At 38.8% G+C, this 21938-nt stretch overlaps 1 protein-coding gene across 1 annotated transcript in view; it reads left to right on the top strand.

The window, feature by feature from the left end:
* The window catches only part of LOC122790046 (NADPH oxidase 1-like), a 351263-nt gene that overhangs the window by 277139 nt on the left and 52186 nt on the right, over positions 1-21938 (top strand). Inside the window, exon 10 of the mRNA XM_044057612.1 lies at positions 2359-2521. Coding sequence (XP_043913547.1) covers positions 2359-2521 — 163 coding nt within the window. The remainder of the gene's footprint in view (positions 1-2358; positions 2522-21938) is intronic.

The following is a 21938-nucleotide window of genomic DNA, read 5'->3' as shown; positions in this document are numbered from 1 at the left end:
GTGGTCATGATACATTTTCTGCAGTAGATGCTTGCCATTAAAATATGATAAGGGAGTAAAAATTAAATAAGTAAAACATAAGACCAACATTTTAGTACATATTGTGGGGAAATTAAGTATTGCCACTTGATTACTACTGCTAACAATAGATGTATGTTGTTTATTTTATGTTATCTTTGTAGTTCTTCCTGAAGGACCATATTTCTAACATATATATGCTTTTAGCACCAGAAGAGTCCTAATTTTATAGGTTGTACTAGCCAAGAAGGCAAATTTACACATTTGCACCCCAGCCATCAGGGACATGTATTTATACATATGCAAGAGCTATGATATTTTTGTTCCCTGCTATTATTTTGAAATCAAGTGGTTGACAGGTGTTCTGGCATCCCTTATGAAAGGCATCTGCCAACTATCTCCTCTATCTTTCTGTCATTGTACTGCAACCTGTTAGAGCTTCTTTGTATTATCTGCTAAGTTGCTTTCTCTAATGCCTTTGTCTTTGTTATTCAAACTGTTCTATTAGCTAGCCACTATTCCCTGCTTCAATGATCCATCTTTATATCTCACACTTTTTCTGCACTCCTTCTTTCTTCTGATAACTTACTGAATTTTATTATTATACAGCCTTCTTTTCTTATGTACCTTACTTCCACACCTGGCTCCACCACATATCTGTTCTATCATCTTCACAAATACTGTTTTGAAATGCTTCCATTTTTCTTTGACTCCATCTAGTTTTTCTTCTTCATGAGGTGCTAGAACCCCGAGTATTTTCTTAAACACCTGAGTTTTTGCTTTGTCAACTTCCAGGTCTTCAGCCCAGTCTGTATTGGACTTAGATCCTTCTTTGACCACTGTCTGCAGCAGACTGTGGCCTCCAGTGGCTTATGCTGGGGGCTGATTGTTTCACTAGGGATGACTCTACAGTCTCTGATTTCATCCCAATGTCTTTTTCTCACCTGAGCTGCACGGTGACCACGCTTACAAGTGGTCTTGTGATTGCTTCTCTTGCTGAAACATGTCATCCTTAAGTTATGTACCATGTTTATTTTATTCACCCATCCATTTAACTTTGTTAACCAGATAAACAAACTGGTTTGAGGATACTATGACTTGGACCAAAAGTGTAATACATTAAACAACTTTAATGATAAATAATTACAAAACAGGGGCAAGTATTTACAAAATTGTAGGATGTATACCAAAACAATGTATACTGTATAAGTAGCAGCAATCTGAGATTACAAAGCAGTTTTTACTACTTTGCTATAATTTTCTTAACTAGAAATGAAAGAAAAATGTTTCAGAGAAAGACAAGTAGAGCATGGCTAGAAGTTGAGAGAATGGGCACCAGGAACCAAAAAAAAAAAAGAAAAAAAGAAATGGTAGTGAGTAAGAGCAGGGTTAGGCAACGACAAAGCATTTGCACTAGGAAAAGTTAGTAAACTGGTGACGTACAGAACGTCTGAAAAGGTAGAGTTGTTCTGATGTGATATGGGAGAGAATCCCAAACTGCAGGAATTTAGAGAAAGCCCTTTTTAGGTGTCAAAAGAATGACTGGAGAAATGACTGGTAATTTTCCTTTTTTCTCAGTTCTCCTCTCTCCGTTTCCTGTTTAAGGAATTACAACAGATGTTTTAACTGCTTTACTTGAACCCCCACCCCCCTCCAATTGGTCCTCTAGCACCCAAGCCATTAAACCAGGATTACCTGTGTCACAGAGAGGAGGTTTCTATTTAAGTCTTTGTGCCAGTTAGTATCAAGACTTCTACATTGTTAAACAATCTTTTTATGGAAAATACTAATTTGTTTCATGATTTTTTTCAGCTTATTCTATTGTTCTCTTTCTCCCCCACTCTCTCCATTTCACTGTTTATCTTTTCCCCTTCTGTTATCCACGCTCTTTTTAACTACCTTTCTTTTTTCTCCCATCTCCTGCATTTCCATGTATTTCCTGTCATATTCTATACCCCTTTTTCTCCCCTTCTCCTCTTTCTTATCACATCATCTGTTCCACCATTCTCTGTTTAATTTTCTCTCATTGTCCTCTAACATTGTCCATTTGTTTCTCTGTCATTCTCTTTCTCTTTCCTTCTAATCCTCTGCATTGTGTCTATACACTTCTCCCCCCCCCCCAGTGCTTGCTACAGTCTCCCAATACCTCAATGTCACTATCATCCTTTCTCTCTCTCTCTCTGCCTGTCTCCCTCCCTCTCGCTCTCTCCATTCTCTGTTTTTCTTTCTTACACTGTTACTCTCTTAACCCAATTTTCTCTATCCTTCCTCCATCTCCTTCCACCCGTCACTCTTTTTCCCTCACTTACACTCTCATCTCTTTTTGCTCTCTCACTCTAGGCTCTGTGTAGATGGCCCCTTTGGTACAGCCAGTGAAGATGTATTTAAGTATGAGACAAGTGTCCTGGTTGGTGCAGGCATTGGAGTGACACCTTTCGCCTCAATCCTCAAATCTGTTTGGTACAAGTTCCAGAATTCAGATTCAAGGCTCAAAACACAAAAGGTAAGTATTAATTTTTAATTTTAGTTTTTTTTTCTTTTACATTTTACTGAAAGCTATGTTTCCTTATATTTTGTGCATTATGATTTCCTTATGAGACAAGCATGATTCACATGGATTCCTATTGCGTTATCGAATTCCTGAAACTTAGAACCTGAAAAAATTGAACACAAATGTTCGAAGTTTCAGCAATTTGAATTAAAAAAAAAAAAAAAAACAGCTCAATAACCGTTCCCTTTCTGCACTGTAGTGTGATCTCGGAGTTGGTATATTTAAAGAGTGGGGGGGTGCAGGGGGCCTTGCCCCCCTGCTTACGACAGTTACTTACTGTCCGTTGTTGAACATACAACTTCAATCTTGTGATGTTCGTAGTTTTATTACTTCCATCATGTAATAGGAACCTGATTCACATAAGTAACTGACATTAATGTTTTTTTTTCTAATCATTGTTGTCTTAACTGTTCTTTTCCTTCTTGCATTTGTCATCATCCTGGGTTAGTGCTTTCAGTTCTTATTTTACTACTGCATGATTCAATCATTTCCATTTATTCTATACAATCTCAGATCACTGCTACATCATTCCTAATGACTGGTATAAAGTGTGAACAGAATGGAGGAGAAACTTCCCTGAAAGTTGTTACAGACATTCATACAAAAAAATGGCTTAAGGCAGCAAAGTACCTCTCCAATAGCCTACTGCCCCCCTGACAATTGAGACAACGGAGAACCAAAAATAAATGGCCATTGGTTACATAATTTATTTATTAATATATATATATATATATATATATATATATATATATATATATACCCATTTATTGCTGATTTGCAGATATGTGCATGTCACTGAAGCATCCAAAAATAGCATCACCTTCTCTGATATCTGAGATGTTGGCCATGCAATTCCAAACTCCCATGCAAACTCTTTCCTACTATGGGTGACTTACCTAATGGCAATCATTACCACTCTCCTCAGCTGACCTTCTAACCTGGGGTAGATCTTTTGATATCTGGTCATCATTTGGTAGTCAGAAGCCCCACCCCCTTCTCCAACAGGCTGACAGGGGTCTTAACTTGCTGAAATATTTCACTGGAGAAGCGGCCACAAAACAAGTAGTTTGAGAGCCCATTCTCTAAAGGGACCTTTTAAACCTAGCAATATGCCAGTGCCTTTAGATATTGTTTTTATCTTGTACTTGATAACAGGTCAGGCAAAATGAATTACAAGAGAAAAACGAATGCAAGAATTCACTGAATATCAGTCGACAAGTAACAGAATTATTTCAATTCAAAACACACCTAAGATGGTAATTTTCTACTCAGTCTGGTACTTTGTCTGATTCAAGTATTGGACTAAGTTATCTAAGTATTTATGGTGCCAAGAGGGGGATTTAGTTAGTACAGAAAGCATGAAGGACTAACATATGTTTATAATGACTAATCCACATATCCAGTCAACACTTAGCTTGCTGAAATGTAGTTCTGTACCAGCAATCCCTGGATTCCTGCTCCAAACCTGCATTTCATTAATGGGTATGTCTTACACAGGCTTGGCTGTGTTGGCTGATGTGTGGAATTCCGTACCTTTACAATGGATGATCTTTTAGCCAGAAAGTCATGTTTCATGCTGGTAAGAGCTGGCAAAGGACTTTGATCTCAGTCCCAGTGGAACTGGAACATAACTTACAAAAGTATACACACACACACACACACACACACACACACACACACACACACACACACGCATGCGCGCACTCGCTCACATGCGCACACACACATACACTCTCGCACACACATGCGCACACACACACACACACACACACACACACACACACACACACACACACACACTCACGCACACACTCACTCTAGTTATTTATACACAGACACTTATGTCCTTATTCCTCCCTCCCCCCACACACACATGGAGACAAACAAGCACACACTCCCATACACACACGTACTACTACTTACCTGGATCAGTAATCTATACAGGGTGAAGTTTAGCTACCCTGCGTCCCCCACTGATATGTACAGGTGCTTGCACTTTTCTTGCAGCCTATACTTAACATGTTTTCTACATTGCTGCTCTGGGTAAATTACTTTGTAAAGAGTGTAGGACTTCCATACTATGAAAGCACCCTAAATGGGCAGCACACTGCCTATGTTATGGACCAGGCTGCAACAACCACATCTATACAGAGCATGAAAACTCTCACTACAAAGTAAAACAGGGAGCTTTATGACTCAGACAGCTTGTCTGGTATGCAGGCTTCACTGAGTGGCTTTGCATACTAGAAAACTATCCATAAATCCCAGCCTAAAAATGTATCCATTATTTTTAATTACCTCTCAATCACAAGGAAGAAATATTTTTCTTATCTGTTAAATAAATTTGTATTAAAAAAACAAGACCTTTACCTATGGCTTGATGACATCATCTTCTTTCATAGACTTGAATAATAATGTTTCTGTTTCTGATTCTGATGATATATGGTGAAATGCTGCAAACCAGCCTTTAATATGGGGGAGATAAGCTCAAAACTATAGCATATTTCAGTATTTTCACCCCATACTTTTTTTCTTAGTCACCCTCCAACTTGACTGTTCAATTCTGTATGCCCCTGTCGATCCTTAGGATCTTTATCCTACCCAAACCCCCACCTACATTCTGCTTACCAAAGTAGACAGTAGTAGCAAATGTTGAGAGTGTTCACAGCTGTCATAAAGGTCTGATTAAGGGGCTGTATACCCAAACCCCTTCCTAAGGCATCTACCAAGCTCTCAGGCAGCTAAGGCAGGACCTGTAACACTGGATGATTTCTGGATGTTCCCACATGCCAAACTCTGAGTACAGTGCAGTGCACTGCTTGGTAAGGGTTCATACCATCAATGTGAAGTACAATTCCCAGCACTTTGAATACTAAACTGCTATTCAGACATGGAAAATAATGAATTTCAAAACTTACTGTTTTAACCTTTTTTGTATAAGTGGACTTTGTCCCCTGTACCTCTACACCCCAATACTAAATATATATAGTAACTAACATGTGGCTCTCAGCAATCTGGACAGTTTAAAAGTCCTACAATTAATAACAGCAGGTTGACATTGAGGAGGCCTTAGCCTACAGCCAGTGAGACAGACGCATATGTTAAAAAGTGTGAGTTATAACAAGAGACATACTGAATTAAGATGGCATTTTTCATATAGATCCTGGAGATGTACAAAGACTGCAGCTGTGAGTCTGGAGTGAAGGTTAGGGCAAGGAACAGAAGACTTCATGTACCACATTAAAATAACAATTGCATAGTTAAGTGGTAGTAAAAAAAAAAAAAAAAGATATATGTGCAATTAAATTTTTTTAAAAAATTAAATAAAATATGTGAAGTTCAACAGTGACTTAAAATGCAAATTAAAGCACAAGTAAAGTGCAGAGAAGATGCTATTTCTGATATGATTCATTAACTAGACAGACAGGGGTTCAACATCTTATATACAGCCTGCACACAATCTGGCAAACCCATGTCCCTTCAGCTCTAGAGAATCTGAGGTCAATGCATATTTATGTTATTTGTCCATTTGGGCATATGTAGTTCCAGAACTCTCTCCTCCTCCACATTTCATGCAACTAGCAGTACAGGCATTCATATAGTTCAATTGCAAATTTTCTCCAACCTCACAATCCAAGTCAAGTCAAATATATTTATTACTGCAGTCTTGTCCCTGTGGCCTGTATTGTGACTGAAAAGGATCCATGATAGAGCAGCTCATTTAGTTAGATAACAGATAAAGAGGCAGATAGCTAGTAATACATTATCATTTCTACCCTACAGTTGCAATATGGTCCAGTCAGTTCACATACATGTATACATTTTTTTAATAAATCATAATGCACTACAAAACAGAAGAGAGGTGACGTCTGTTATTCAGGTTTGTATGTTTTTTTCCTGCAGGAAATAACTGCAAATGCCATTTCCCTATCAAGTCCTTTACAAGCAATGCGTAGAACAGGGCGTTTTGCAGTCTTAATTTGCATGTCGGCTTTATTTTCATTGTTTTTACTTGTTACTTGGATAATCCCTTAGTTGTTTGCCAGGCCTGTTCTGCAACTTCTTTTTGTTTGGAACACATTTAAGACCATAATTACCCAACATTCAGTTTCATAGTAAATACACCCTCAGTTTATCTTTTATAAAAGTCATATACTGCTACCACAGATAAAAATGTTGACAGCTATCCTATCACTTCTTTTGTTGGTGTCAAATAATAACATATGTTATTTCTTGGAAATTAAACAATTTCAGTCTACAGATTTCCAAAGATAAAATATTTTCATTATTCAGTGTTTAAAGACAAACTCTTTGTGTTTTAGCCTATCCAAAAGGAAATCAGACCAGTATGTTAAAGGAACTGTATGTCAAAGGATGAGCAGTTTACAGCTGTACATCATAATTTCATAACTTATAGCGCATCACCTGTGCTTTACTGTTACGTCACAGCAGAAGAAAGAATAGTGACTGTGAGAACATCATGAATAATGTTCAGCAGTGAAACAAAATGGGTAATTTTTATGAATGTGTGTTTGCAACATCTGACCAGGAGAGGATGACTAGGTTTGCTTAGGGAACTGGTGCAGAACAGCAACGACAAAACTAAGGTTATGAGTGCAGTGAGGTGTTGAGTTACACATGGATAGTAACTGATAGTTGAACCAGAGGGCTAAGGCTGTGAGCTATAGTTCCCGTGGTACAGGATTTAATTCCTTTAGCCCTCCTTTACCTAATCTGTGACCCTTAACCAGACAAGCTTGGGAGCAAATGGGAATTTGGTCTGGGCTCCTCAGTGGGCCACTGGACTGCAGACTGGTAATAACCTATAACCCCAGAATGAGAGGAATGGTGTGAGCTCAGTCAACTGCTCAGTGGACATTACACTGTCATACCTCTCTATGGCACTGCTGGCTCAGATATCTAGCATGAGGCTAGAACCTACAGAGTTTTACGTTAGGCATAAATACCACTGAAGTGAAAGTGAAAGTCAGAAAGTCTTTGATAACTGATGACATTTTATGTAGATTAGGTCTCTAAGATGTTCACATATTCATGGGTTTGATTCTGAAGCTTACAGCGTACTGAATTTAAGAAAGTATGATTACTGTAACATTGTATCGATACCGTATACTCCCCACACATGTACCAAGATTATTTTTGAAGGAGGTTAACAAAGGCCTTACTCTGATTGTAACAGGATGTTTATTTCATAGTTCTGGAAGGCACTTGATAATGTAGCTGCCATTTTTCTCTGTTCTTATTTTAGTACCCGTTTCTTCAGTCTGGTTGTTAACTCCCACAGTGGTACATTCCAGGTACAGACTTTCAAATAGAACTTTATCAGGTATTGTCTTATAGGCCAGGCAGTGGCCACCTCTGTATAACACATAAAAAAATAGAATATATAGCAACAATTCCTTAAACATTTCAGAATTGTTCAAGTTTTCCAACATTATATACATTATGATTTTTTTCCTAGTAAGGATCATACATTTTCAGGTTGTTTCGGACATTTGTAACATACAACCCAGACATTCTAATCATCACTTAAACTTGGCTAAAACCAAGCACTACAAAGCACTAAAAATGAAGAAATCCTTCCACCAATATACAATATAAAAAGAAATGATAGAGTACACAAAAAAGCTGGAGGCTTGCAATATTGTTTAAAAACACACCAAACATCACCAGATACCTACTGAGTCACCTCAACTATCCCAACACAGAAATATCTGTTACCCTCTTAAATCGGAACAAACATAAAACTGTTTGCATTATTGCCATATATAGCCCCCCAGGAAACAACATTCCCATTCTAGAAGATATAGCCCCCCAGGAAACAACATTCCCATTCTAGAAGATATAGCCCCCCAGGAAACAACATTCCCATTCTAGAAGACATCCTTCAGTGGTTTTCCACTAATGTAAGTAAAGAAAGTATTATACTTGGGGATGTGAATATAGACTATTTACTCGTTAACGCTGACTACCTTACCCTCTCTATTAACCTATTCAGTTTCACTCAAGTAATCACTTCACTCACTTGAATCGACAAAAAAAAGCAACAGGCACTCACCTTTTGACTGGATCCTTACCATCTCACACTCCAACATAAACATCTTTGGCTGTCTTCCAGACAATATCAGTGACCGTCTCCCCACATTTATCACAAAACAAACTAATCACCCCCAAACATACAGTATTAAAACAGGTACATAGACTGTAATTTTTTTAACAGACACCTTTATAAACTACCTCTCTCAATATAACTGGAAAAGTCTAAAAAACTATAACTAGAAGATGTTAACCATTTAAATAGCACATTCCTTTATATACTAAATGAGTTAGCTTTCATAAGAACAAAAAGAACCAAAAGTAATTCTACTCCATGGCCAAACAAAGAAATCAAACAGCTCATGCTAAATACAAACAAAGCCTAGAAGGTATAGAATAAAGGCAGGACACCACAAAAGTGGCATTTTTTTATACAACTTAAAAATCAAAGTAAACAACAGGTCAAATAGACAAAATTGCATTCTTTTACTCACTTCAGGGCAAACATCACAACAATCCCAAGCAATTCTAGAAAACCATAAAAACCCTGCTATACGCCAGTTAAACCACTGCTGTATCTCCTATGACAATGACACAGACCCCATAGCAACCCATTTCAACACGCACACTTCATTCAATCTGTCCTCTCCCTACTAGAATGTAATCCACCCTCCCAACTCTCTGTCCTCACTCACAATACCCCTCTCTTTTCTTTTCACAAATGCCTACCTCAACTATCAAATATTACCTTGAAAAACTGAAAACCACTGCACCAGCTGCTGAGAAACTCCCACCCAAGTACCTTAAGATAGTTGCCAACGTCCTGACATATACCTCATCTCAATACTCAAATAGATGTATCACAGAAAGCTACAAATCCACTGTCTGGGAAAAAATCACATATAATACCACTTCACAAAGGTGGATCAGTCATAAACCTTTTCATCTGCAGCCCAATTGCAATTCCCTCACCTGTGTCCAAAATCTTAGAATGATGCATACACTCCCAACTCTTAACCCAACTCATGAACGACAAATTACTATATCCCACATGGCATGGATTTCAACCCCACCACAGCACTATAACAGCTCTTCTTAGTTTCTCAGAAACCAAAAATACCAACAGAAACAATGGTAACATAATATCCTCCCCGTTTATGGATCTGTCAAACGTATTTGAGGCAGTGTCCTACCTACTTCTAATCAATGAACTATCTTTCCCATCACTATCTCATTCAGCTCTTACTTGGTTGTGTAGCTCTCTCTCCAACAGACAACAGGCCATAAAACTGAATGGGTTCCTAGCCTCCTTCCTCCTTGTTTATGTTGGTGTACCCACAGAGGTCGATTCTAGGCCCAGTACTTTTCAATATTTTCACAAACAGCCTGCAGAAAGCCAGTAAATCCTGCTACCTTAGTACAATATTCTGATGATGCCACCATCATCTGCTCAGCCTCAACCCTTCCATTCCTTCAACAAATGATTCAGGACTCCTTCACTTCCATAGAATCACAGCTAAAGGCTCATCAGCTAATCCTAAATGCTAAAAAACACCTAAAAAGGAAGAAATAGATACATTTTGGAGAAGTATCTATGAAGATCCTGTGGAACATAACAAAGATGCTAAATGGATAGATGGAGTAAAAGAAAAAATAAGAAGTTTAAAGGTACAGGATATGAAATGGGATGAAGTAACAACCAGAGAGACTGAAACAAAGCTAAGAAAATCCACTAACTGGAAAACTCCAGGCCCAGATGCAGTACCTAACTTCTGGTTAAAAGTATTAACACCTTTGCACGAAGATTTAGCCACGAGTAAGAATTATTTTATGCGTACCACGAACAGACACCAATCTGGCTAACAGGAAAAACAATGCTCCTACTTAAGAGTGAACCTACAAGCTACCCTAAAAATTATAGACTAATAACTTGTCTTCCAATGTCGTATAAACTATACACTGGAATTGATGCCGACAGAGTTTATAGTTATTTAGAAGAAAACTCACTTATGGCAGTAGAACAAAAGGGCAATAAAAGAAAGTCATATGGAACAAGGGATCATTTGTTGTTAAATAAAGTCATAGTGGAGAAATGTAAAAAGGGGAAGAATCTAAGTATGGCATGGACTGACTACAAAAAAGCATTTGATAGTATCCCACATTCATGGATAAAAGAGTGCATAAAAATATATAAAATACACCCTACACTGATCGACTACATTACAGTGACCATGAAACAGTGGCAGACCACTTTGCAATTAAGCCATGATAAAGGACAACTTATTATTCCAGGGATAAAAATCCAAAGGGGGATATGCCGGAGTGACTCTCTGTCACCACTGCTATTCTGCCTTGCCCTTAATCCATTAACCTGTCTACTTAACAGCTTAGGTCATAGCTATAATTTGGCTCCTAGAAAACAACAAAGTGCAAAGACTTCTCATATTCTCTTTGTTGACAATTTGAAACTGTATAGCTCATCAGATGAGGAAGTGAAAGCACAACTGCAAGTTGTCAAAACTTTTTCAGATGATATAGGAATGTCATTTGGTCTTGATAAATGTGCAAAAGCAACCTTTAACGTAGGAAAACTGCAGCACCAAGAAAACATCAGTTTGGGACTAGAATGTGATATAAAAGAACTTGAGCAAGAGGGAGTATATAAATATTTAGGAACTGATGAAGGATTTTTTTTTTTTTACATTTGTTGACCGGGATAGTCCGACTGGATATATGTCCATTTTCAGCGGAGGCCCGAGGAGAAAAGCTCCAAGATAATAATACACATTGAACATTTAGTAAATGCTAGTTTCAAGCAGATTATAGTCATAAGCAATACCGGCACTTAGTACATATAGTACTAATTTATTATAAAACGCTTTACAAAACATAACATTATTTTCAAAGTTATACATACACAACATTACATGCAGGTTTAAGACACATTGAGCAGCAGTTATACAATTTACCCTTCCTGAAATGGTGTAGAAAAAAGTTAGTAGTTGAAGGTAAGGCACCCAATTAATAGAGAGGTCACTAGTCGGGCTTAGTGCAAGGACATAACCAATGAGTTTTGAAGTATTTCTTGAGTTTGTTTTAGAATCGAGTTAGAGAGGGTTCTAGGGTCAAGTCAGCTGGGAGTCTGTTCATGTATTTCCAACAGAATTGGCAAACAGAGAGTCCCCAGCTGAGTAGTTGGATTTGTATGTTTGAACTAGGAGTCTAGTGGATGATCTCAGTGGCTGGGTGCTGGTATAGGGGCTGTTAATATTTTTTAGTGCAGATATATTTTCTGGTTGGTAAAGGACTTTATGTGCCACTATTAGCTGGTTGAACTGCAATAGGCTAGGCAGTTCAAGCCATCCTAGGTGATTTAGGTTGTGACAGTGGTGTGTCCGGTAGGCTGTGCCAGTAGCAAATCTGGCAATGTGGTTATAGCAGGATGATAGTTTATTAAGATCTATTTTGTTTATGTTGGAGAATAGAGGTGAGGCATAGAGGAGAGTTGATAGCAGATGGGAACGGGCAATTGCAGTTCTAGCAAGTGGGGTAAGGAAAGGTTTGATTCTGTAAAGAGGGCCAAGTTTTTTATTAATGGTTTTGATAGTTTGATTGATATGTGCATCAAACTTCAGGTTATCAACTATTACATCCAGTAGTTTAGTTTGGGCTTCTGGGGAGATGATAGTGCCATTGTTAGCAGTTGTGTTGAAGGATGGCAGAGGGGTTCTGCGTGTGGGGGAGAAGAGGAGCAGCTTAGTTTTGTTGGGGTTTAGGATTAGATGTTGATTGCAGAGCCATGTTTCCACTGTATTGAAGGTATTTTTGGTTAATGTGAACAGAGTAGCTGGTGAGGTGTCAGAACAAATCAAGGTGGAGTCATCCGCATATTGAATGCAGGTAGCATCTTGGATGACTGAATGAAAATCGTTGATAAAGATGGAGAAAAGAAGGGGTCCTAGTATCGAGCTCTGGGGGACTCCTAATGTGATGGGTAGGCGAGATGATAGCTTGTCCTGCCACAGGACTGCCTGTTGCCTGCCCTGCAGGTAGGATTGAAAGCATTGGAGTGCATGGTTGTTTAAGGAGAAGGCCTTCAAGGTATTTATAAGCATTTTGTGGTAAACCATGTCAAAAGCCTTGGATAGATCTAGAAAGAGTGCTGTGGATAGTTTGTTACTATTGCGGTTGTGGTTAATGACGTTAGAGAAAGAGAGGAGGGCAGAAGTAGTACTGTGATGTGGCTTAAAGCCATGCTGAAAGTTGGACAACAGCTTGTTCTGTGTGAGGTAGTGCATGAGCTGTATGTGTACACACTTCTCCAGAATTTTAGCTAGAGGTGACAGAATAGCTATGGGTCTAAAGTTTGACAGTTCAGTGGAACTGCTTCCTTTATGGAGAGTTATGACATGGGAGATTTTCCATATAGCAGGTACAGTAGCTTCAGATACAGCTCTGTTGATCAAGATTGAGATGGGGTATGCTACGGTATCAGCAGCCTTTTGCAGATAGTCTGCTGGGAGGAGGTCAGCAGCCAGGGTGGTGGGTCTTAGTTTCTTAAATACGGCATGAATAAGTTGAGTAGGAACAGGTTGGAAGGTGAAGTATGTTTGGGTACTGAGTGTGGCTGCATTAGAATTGCAACCATTGGGAGAGAGCTGGCTGGCTAGAGACTGGATAGTTTCTGTGAAGAAGCTGTTGAAGTTATTAACAATGTCTGCTGGGGATGTTTGTTGGGAAGCTGAGGGGGATGGAGTGACGGTTTGGCCTGGGTGGAGTAGTTTGTTTATTCCTGCCCAGAACTTTTGATGTTTGTTTTGGTGTTTTTGCAGTATATGGTAGTAGTTGTTCATTTTGTGTAACATTAAGGATTTTTTTGTGTAATTCCTTAGCTGTCTGAATCTTAGTTGATCAAGTGAGGCTTTTGTTTTTCGGTAGGTGGCCCATGCTTTGTTTCTGAGTGAAATTTTGGTATTGTTATCTTTAGATAGCCATGGTGCAATATTGACTTTGGTTCTAATAGAGCGGCTGGGAGCAATGGGAGTTAAGAATAGCAAGGAATGTAGTGTTAAAGTATGCTACTGCTTCATCTAGGGGGAGACTTTTTAGTACTGACCAGTTGCATGCCTTAAGTTCATTGTGAAACTTGGTGAGAATAAAATTCTTGTTGTTTCTTAATGTTCTATAGGTGGGTTGGTAGGAGCAGTCTACTTTGAGCTTAATTACATAGGTGAGACAGTGGTCACTTAGGTCATCAGGCAAAGTGCCTGATTTATAGGATTGAAGATGGGCATTGATGAGTATCCAGTCTAGGGTACTTTCCTTGTTACTGAGTTACAGATTGGTTTAAAAAAGTGGGGTGTGGTCTAGTACTAATAAATTTAGCAGCACCAGGGGTGGGTGGAATTTGGGGGCAGGGTGGGGTGGAAAGCGAGCCTGAGCGAAGCAAGGGCAAGCGAAGCGTGGTTGAACCAATGCCTGTACTAAGTTGTAGCAGTTTAACCTGTTTGAAGAAAGAGGGAGGTGAGGAAAAAGAGAAGGCAGAGAAGGCAGTAGGAGTGGTTAGAGGGAGACCTTGACTGACTCAAGACACCACACCAGAGGTAAGTTTAATGTAAGGGCATAAAACCTGCACTCAGCACTTTAATGTTACTTATGTTTAACAGGAAAGACAGACCAACAGTATACAATTTTGAGGATTTTTACAAGGGTTACTTGTTTAAATGTCATACAAGTAAGTAAAACTTTCAAACAGGAATTTATGTCTGAGTGTAGAAAGCCAGAAAGGTACAAGCTATACCTGTAAAAATTAGGGTGAGAGAGACAAATGTAAGAGTCAGTGTACTTTAGTTACAGAGGATGGAGGCAAATACTCAAGTAGAAAAGAGCCCTATGGCTGACCAAAATAGTGACTCGCTTAGTTACACAGCACTGTAAGAGAAAGCTTAACAAATGTTTTTTATATGTTTCGCAGACCGTTTATTGTTAGCGCTTTCGTACAAATATTCCAATGTACTTCTTCAGACAATATTACCCAGTAAAACCATAATTTAAATAATCAAACCAATTAAATTAATTATCGCAAGATAGGTAGTAATTTGGTTAAGTATATATAGATGGCTTAATGTCTAGTCGTTGTTATAAAAGCTTTTAAAATTAAAAATAATATTTATTAGTAAGCATTGCGGTAGATTATATAAGTTTAATATTTAATATTTATTGTTAAGCACTGCATACATATGAACAGTATGAAATGATTTGATATCAGATATTATACATTGAGTGATTTTAAATTTATATGTTTAAGTTTTGGTAGAAAGTGGGGACTATTCCTTTAATTAAGTTGGATGGTCTTGCGATAATTAATTTAATTAATTGGTTTGATTATTTAAATCATGGTTTTACTGGGTAATATTGTCTGAAGAAGTACATTGGAATATTTGTACAAAAGCGCTAACAATAAACGGTCTATGTGATTTTACCTTGCCGCTGGTATTTTTGTTTTCTTAGTTTGAGTTTAGTTAAAGTTTTGTTTTTTATATGTGTAACCTACTCTGATTAATTGTTGGGAGAAAAACAGTTTTTGTTGTTAGAGACTGTGGTGGCCAATTGCAATCCTGTAGACACCATTATGCAGGAGCTGCAGTATGTTAGTGTAGGTAAATGTAGAGTTCAAACTGTGAGTCAAACCAGGTAAGCCAAGGGGGGAAGAGAGAGGGAAATCCTAAGCACCTAGATTTGAAAAAAAAATCAATGATCAAAAGGATCAACAATAAAACATGAACAAATGTGAATAAAACTTAGTAAGGAGTACATTAGAAGACTTAAATTAATCCTGAAAACAGAGTTGACCTCTAGGAACAAAATCCAAGCTATAAACCAATTTGCTCTTCCTGTCCTAACTTACAGTTTTGGTAGTGATTGATTGGCCCCAAAAGGTGTTGGATAATTAGATAGGAAAACAAGAAGGATGCTTTATGGTCACCAAATTATTTATAAAAATCAGTGCATACCAAGATTATATATTCCTTGTTCCAAAGGAGGGATGGGCCTCCTTGAAATTGATTACATGTACAGCTCTGCAGTAGTGGTACTCCACACATATCTGCTGACCTCATAAGACCCAAATGTAGTAAAAGTTTTGAAACATGAGGAGAATAAATCTAAGATGACTTCCCTGCTTAGGCTAGCAGAAGCATATCAGCATTAAGCAGGAATGGAAATCAAACCACAAGTGGATAAAAAACAGGCAGCAACTGAATGTGTCAAAAAACAAAAAAAAATAATATAAGGTTAAGGGCCAGATGAAAAGGCAAGAAATTTGGAAAATGCATAAACATAATTGCAAGTATAGAAAACTTTTGGAAGAACTTCATGTTGATCAGGAATGGTCAAGGAGAGGTGAATTCAAACCAAGAGATAAAAGGTTAATATTGGTGGCACAAGATAGTGGGCTACAGACACGTTGGTTTACAAAGTCCATTGAACATGTGGGAGAAACAGACAAATGGAGGTTTTGTAAAACAGAATAGGAAATAGTTGCACACCTCATTGTTGGCTACGACATAGGACTGTATACTGAAAGGTATAATAATGTGGCAAGATTGCTGCACTGGGGATTGTGCAAACATTATGGTATTGAAGTAGCTGAAAAACATGGAAAACATAAGCCACAAAGCATCATAGAAAATGATGAAGTCTGCATCACATGGGATCAGCCATTGCCAACAATTCAAAAGATAGATGCTAGAAAACTGGATATAGTGGTCCAAGAAAAGAACACAAAAGTAGCATTGATCATTTAAATCACCACACCCAGTGACTACAGTGTCCTGCATAAAGAGAGACAAAGTCAAAACATATCAGGATTTGCAAGCAGAAATGAGAGCAATGTGGAAGAAAGATACCCAGACAGTTCCAATAGTAGTAGGAGCAATGGGTCTTATAAAAAAAGAGTCTACAATCCTATTTAAATATGCTACCAATACATGTAACTCCATACGAATTGCAGAAGGAGTCGTTACTGGGCACATTGAAGGTGTTGCAAAGAGCACTTTTGGTTGACATCAAAGAGTGAAACAATACTAATTTCATGAACTTTAATCATACTTTGACTTAGGAATGGGGTCCATTCCCGTCATAGTATTAGAAACCCAAGAGATTTGGAGAAATTACAAAAAAAAAATAATGCTTTTCACACTCAGATCTCTTTCAACAACCTACACACCCTTTAATATTACTTCAACAAACAACATCAGCATAGAAACTATATCAAATTCTTAGCTACTAGGAGTTAAAATAGACAACCTAAAATTTGACCTGCATGTCACCCAGGCCATCAAGAAAACTCACCAAAAGTTGGGCTTCCTCTCCTGAAACAAACCCTACTTCACAGACTCCTCAAGAAAATCTTTGGCATTATCATGCCTTCACTCCTTCCTTCTCTATGCATCCCCCATATTAACCAACATTCAAGCCACCCTATTAAATAAATTAGAGACATGCTTTAACACAATAGCCACATTTGTGGCTAATGCATCCACTTGTATGCTCCACTGCTTAACACTAAAGAAACTCAGCTGGCTAGAACTACCTAATCACCTTGCACTCACTCAACTTCAGATTGCCCATACAATAATGCACAAACTACAGACATGTCCTTCTCTACAAACCATTATCAAGCACTTCTCCTCACCATGTTGCCTTCACTCAGGTAATCAGAGCCTATTAATAGCTTCCAAAACCCGTAATACAGCTGGAGACTCACTATATCCATCCTATGTCACCAGACAGTGGAACCCCTTGTCTATCCCACTAAAACAGGAGAGATGTGCATCTAGCTTTAAGCACAACATAAAACAGCACCTAGAGTCCTTCTGGCTCTATTCTTGTTTACACTCTGACTAACTTTATCTCTTTCTCCCCCTTGTTCAGATCTCTAGATTATCACCAACCTCTTACTCTCCAACTCTCCTCTCTTATCCTATAAGTAATGTAAATAAATCCTATCTACATTTATAACTATATACTGCTTTTCATCACTACAATGTAAATGAAATGTGCATGTTGCTGTTCATGTAAATTCAAACCTCTTTACTATTGTGCAACACTCCTACAGAAATCAAATTGCATTAACCTCTGTCTTGATTGCACTGCCCATTGTATGATTCGAAAACCCCATTTCAAAACTGAAATTTTTTTCTCTGTAAATTTTTTGCAATTTTTATAATTTTAATGGAGCTTTTATTCCTGAGCTGCCACTAAAATGTGTCTCAGTGCCCAGTCAGACCATCCCTGTAAACAAAAGGAAATAAATAAACATTTTCAAAGACTGCAGAATGCAACACCATATTCAGGAGTGGGTGAAGTGTTATCTAGTACAGAAGATCCTAATGGCAGTGCTGAGGGATGACCCATAATGAATTTCTATCCTCAGCTTTTTTTTTTATTTTTGGACTATAGGCCTGTATTGACATCATGTATGTCTGTCATCCTAAGACAGAAATCACAGCTATTAAACTGCATACTGACTGATACTTTTTATGCCCAAACTTCCCCTGCTCTGTAGGGACATACAAAGTTCTGAGTACATTATGCAGACAATTTGCTCGGGGTATAACTCCTCATGTCAGGTACCCTTCCTAGATATGCTGCATCCTGCCATACTGTCTGGCCCTCTCCTCCTGGAGCTACCCCTGGACTTAGCCACAACATATGCTGTAGTAGCCCCCCTCCACCTTACTCATGTGCTAACCTTAAAATCACAACTGCTCATAACTCCATCCTTACCCATTAGGTCAGTAAACACACTTTCCCTAACAGTACCTCTATACAGATAAATTGTTTCTGCAAAACAAGTAGCCCCTTTTTGTTACCAATTACAAATATATATTGTTTGCATCATTTTGCAATTGGTGTATTTTGTTGTTTTCACTATTTGTGTATTTGACCGGTCTATTGACCCTTTGAGCCAAAACCTGTGCTCTGAAAGATCTGAAATGTTATGTACTGCATTTACTCCTGCTTTTGTGACTTGCATTGTGGCTAAAAAGAATCAAAGACAGACCAGTTCAAAAAAAAAAAGATGCCAACATAGAACAATATGTATCATTTCTACCCTACACTTCTAATACTAGATCTTAATGTTTAGATGTATTAAGTACATAAATGTGTAGCCTGGCTCATGTCACAGAAGAATGAAGTCCTGCTCATTACTCAGTTGACCAGGGTTCAATTAGCTGGCCTAGCACTGGAAGACCCAGGCAGAGATGAGGAAGAGTGAAGAAATGTGACCATCTCACCTTTCCTGGGAGAGAAACTGGTTGGAATAGAGCACACTCAGGTGCACGGTGAGCAGTGTAACCTCCCTGAGGGAACCAGGGACATCTCCAATCATGCTGGGTAGGACAGTGTAGGGCTGCTTGAAGGCAATGCTCCTTGCAGAAGTGAAGGACATCCTCTGCCAACAAATGATCGCATGCTTTACCCTCACACCTTTCCAGGTGTGTACAGCTAGGGCTGGGGACAAAAACTGCAAAAACTTCATACCACCCCAATTGCTGTGAAAATGATAACTCCTCCTAGCTTACTCGTGGGATCATAGGAAGTTACTAGGCTAATGGCCTTAGGGCCCTTACAAGCCTAGCCAAGTTCTACCCTTATTTCCACGATCAGCACTTATTGCCCCCATCCAAGAGGGTCACAGGTGGAACCCCCAGGGTGAATTTACGGTTACCCATCCAATCATCCAGATTGCATTTGAAGATGTCCAATGAGGTGCTCTGTAAGGCATGAAGTGGGATTCTGTTCCAAAGGTGTGGTAACCCCTGGGAGACAAATCTGTCCCTCCAGCAGGTTCTATTAAGGTCACATACTAGGTTAAGGTCTTTAATGTGAGTAACCCATGTACCATTTCATTTACGGATATGCAGCATTTCCAGTAAAGCAGGGTCAGAGATTGCCTTGTATGCAAGGCAGATATTGCCTCTGAGTAGTCTGTATGAAACAGAATAAAGTGATAATGATTTCAGATGAGCCACATTGGACAGATGCTGAAGACCTTGAATTTTCCTTGTGAGGAACCTTTGTGTCTTTCCAATTGCTGCAGGTGCTTGGAAAGGTAAATACCAAAAGCGGCGTTATACTCAATTATTCGCCTGATGAGGGAAGAGTACAGGGAGGTTATAACTTCTTTTTTTCTGGAGGCAATGCCCTTACTTATGAGATGAGTAATATAGAATGCACTTCTTACCACTGGAAAGACATGGTGGTCAAAGGTAAGGTTGCTGTCAACCTGTGTACCCAGATCTCTCACCACTGAGTGCATACTTAAGGTGTTGCTGTTCACGTAGTAGTTAGCAGGAACATCGCTCTTACCAAAAGGGATGATAATACATTTTTTTGCATTGAGTTTAAGGCCATGACTTTGACACTAATCATTTGTTTGTGTAAGACCCTCTTGTAGGATGTTGACATCATTTGGAGATTCTATGACTGCTCCCAGTTTGCAGTCATCAGAAACTTTGTCAGCCACAGACCCTTAGTTCTTGCTTGTACTTTGGAGAAATATATTCCAAACAGTAGAGGTCCCAGGACTGATCCCTGTGGAACACAGGAGGTGGAGGTGGATTCCCCTATTTTGACTATATGGGTTCTATTAGTGAGCCAGTTAGTGACCCATCTAATGATGTAAGGGCTGATACCTAGCTGGGTGAGTTTGTCAATGATGCCTGAATGAGGGTAGTGTTAAATGCCTTAGCTTAGTCTAGGTAGCCTGTATGCACATATTTCCCCTCATCAGGGTCTTGGTAACTGTCTCAAAGAAGTCCACTAGGTTTAACAGGCATGATCTCCCTTTGACAAATCCAAACTGAGTAGGGTCAAGTGTTTGGAGATTACCTATATATTTTGTTGATAAGGTCCATGGTGATTCACTCCATGGCCTTGCAGATAAAGCTAATCAGGCTACTAGGTCTATAGTTCCCAGGGTCAGTGGAAGCATCACCTTTGTGCAAGGGAAAACGGTGGCCATCTTTAGAGATACAAGGTAGGGGACAGGTGGTAGGGATGTCATGGAGTACATGTAGCAGGGACAGGGGAGTGAAGTTTTCACAGAACCTGTCAGCCAGCAGGTTAGCTATATCCATAGGCTCAGTATATGTGATATCATACCCTGCACTCAGCTCCTTATTTTCCCCTTTACTCCCCAACTAGCCCATTATGTTCAGAAAATCAAACCCTACTACAAATTCATAAACCTAACCTATCTGCAGGCAAACTCTTGTATTCCTGGATCATCGCTAAATCCTGGCACATCCCATATCCATTCTGAGCAGCATTCCATCAAATTCAAAACTGCCCTACACAGGCACCTGCTCTCCACATGGATCCGCAACTGGTCTACCAGACAGATGCTATCACTTAACTCCCTTTCCCCAAACCTAGTATTGCCTTTTCTCAACTATCTGACCTTCATAACTCCACATTCTTCCACTAGAATTATCCCTTACATTATATCAGTCTTCACCAGATCTTTTATACTTTACTTTAAGCAAACCACCTGTTAACCATAACCTTATGACAATTCTGTCTACTTGTATTTTTTTCTTCTCCCCTTCTTATATTTCCTTTATACTCAATATTTGTTACACCCTCAGCTGTACCATTTTTTAACTTGTCAACCATGCTTAATTCAACCTAATTTTCATGTTACTCTTATTATTGTTTGAATTTGATAATTTTGTCATTTTCTATATCAACTATTTTTGTTTAGTATTGCAATGATTTTTTTGTAACATTGTAACTTCCTTGTTATTATTGTGCATTGGAGCTTTTCTCCCCAGGCCTCCACTGTAAATGGGCTCATTTTAGCCCAGTGGACTTTCCCGGTAAACAAATGTCAATCAATCAATAAATAAATAAATAAAATCATTAACTACAGTTTGGCACAAATCTGGACCCATCCTTTTAGGTTACGGATGTAATTAAAGAATGCCTTACAGTTGTCCTTACTTGAGGAAGCTAATTTGGATTTGTAGTTTGCTTTGGAGGACTTCACAAGAAGCCTTATTTGCTTTTTTAAGCTGAGGAGGGAGCATTTCCAGTTTAGGGCTCGCTCCCTCTTACTCTTAGACAGCAATTTCTCTTATTGTAAAGCTGTTAATAAGTTGCCCACCAGGCAGGTTTGCTCTTCCTTGAGGAGCTTGCTTTGGTGTTGTCAGGTATGGCCAAGTCAATGCAGTTATACAGTTGTTTGTATAAGGCATTGGTGTAGAACTTGGCATAGTTGCCTGTTCCATCTGAGTGGGGAGGTGCA

Source organism: Protopterus annectens, chromosome 15.part0, assembly GCF_019279795.1.
Source record: "Protopterus annectens isolate FY-2018-M chromosome 15.part0, PAN1.0, whole genome shotgun sequence".
NCBI lineage: Eukaryota > Metazoa > Chordata > Ceratodontiformes > Protopteridae > Protopterus > Protopterus annectens.
Note: the sequence above shows the minus strand (reverse complement) of the source record. Positions and strands in the feature narration are given on the sequence as shown.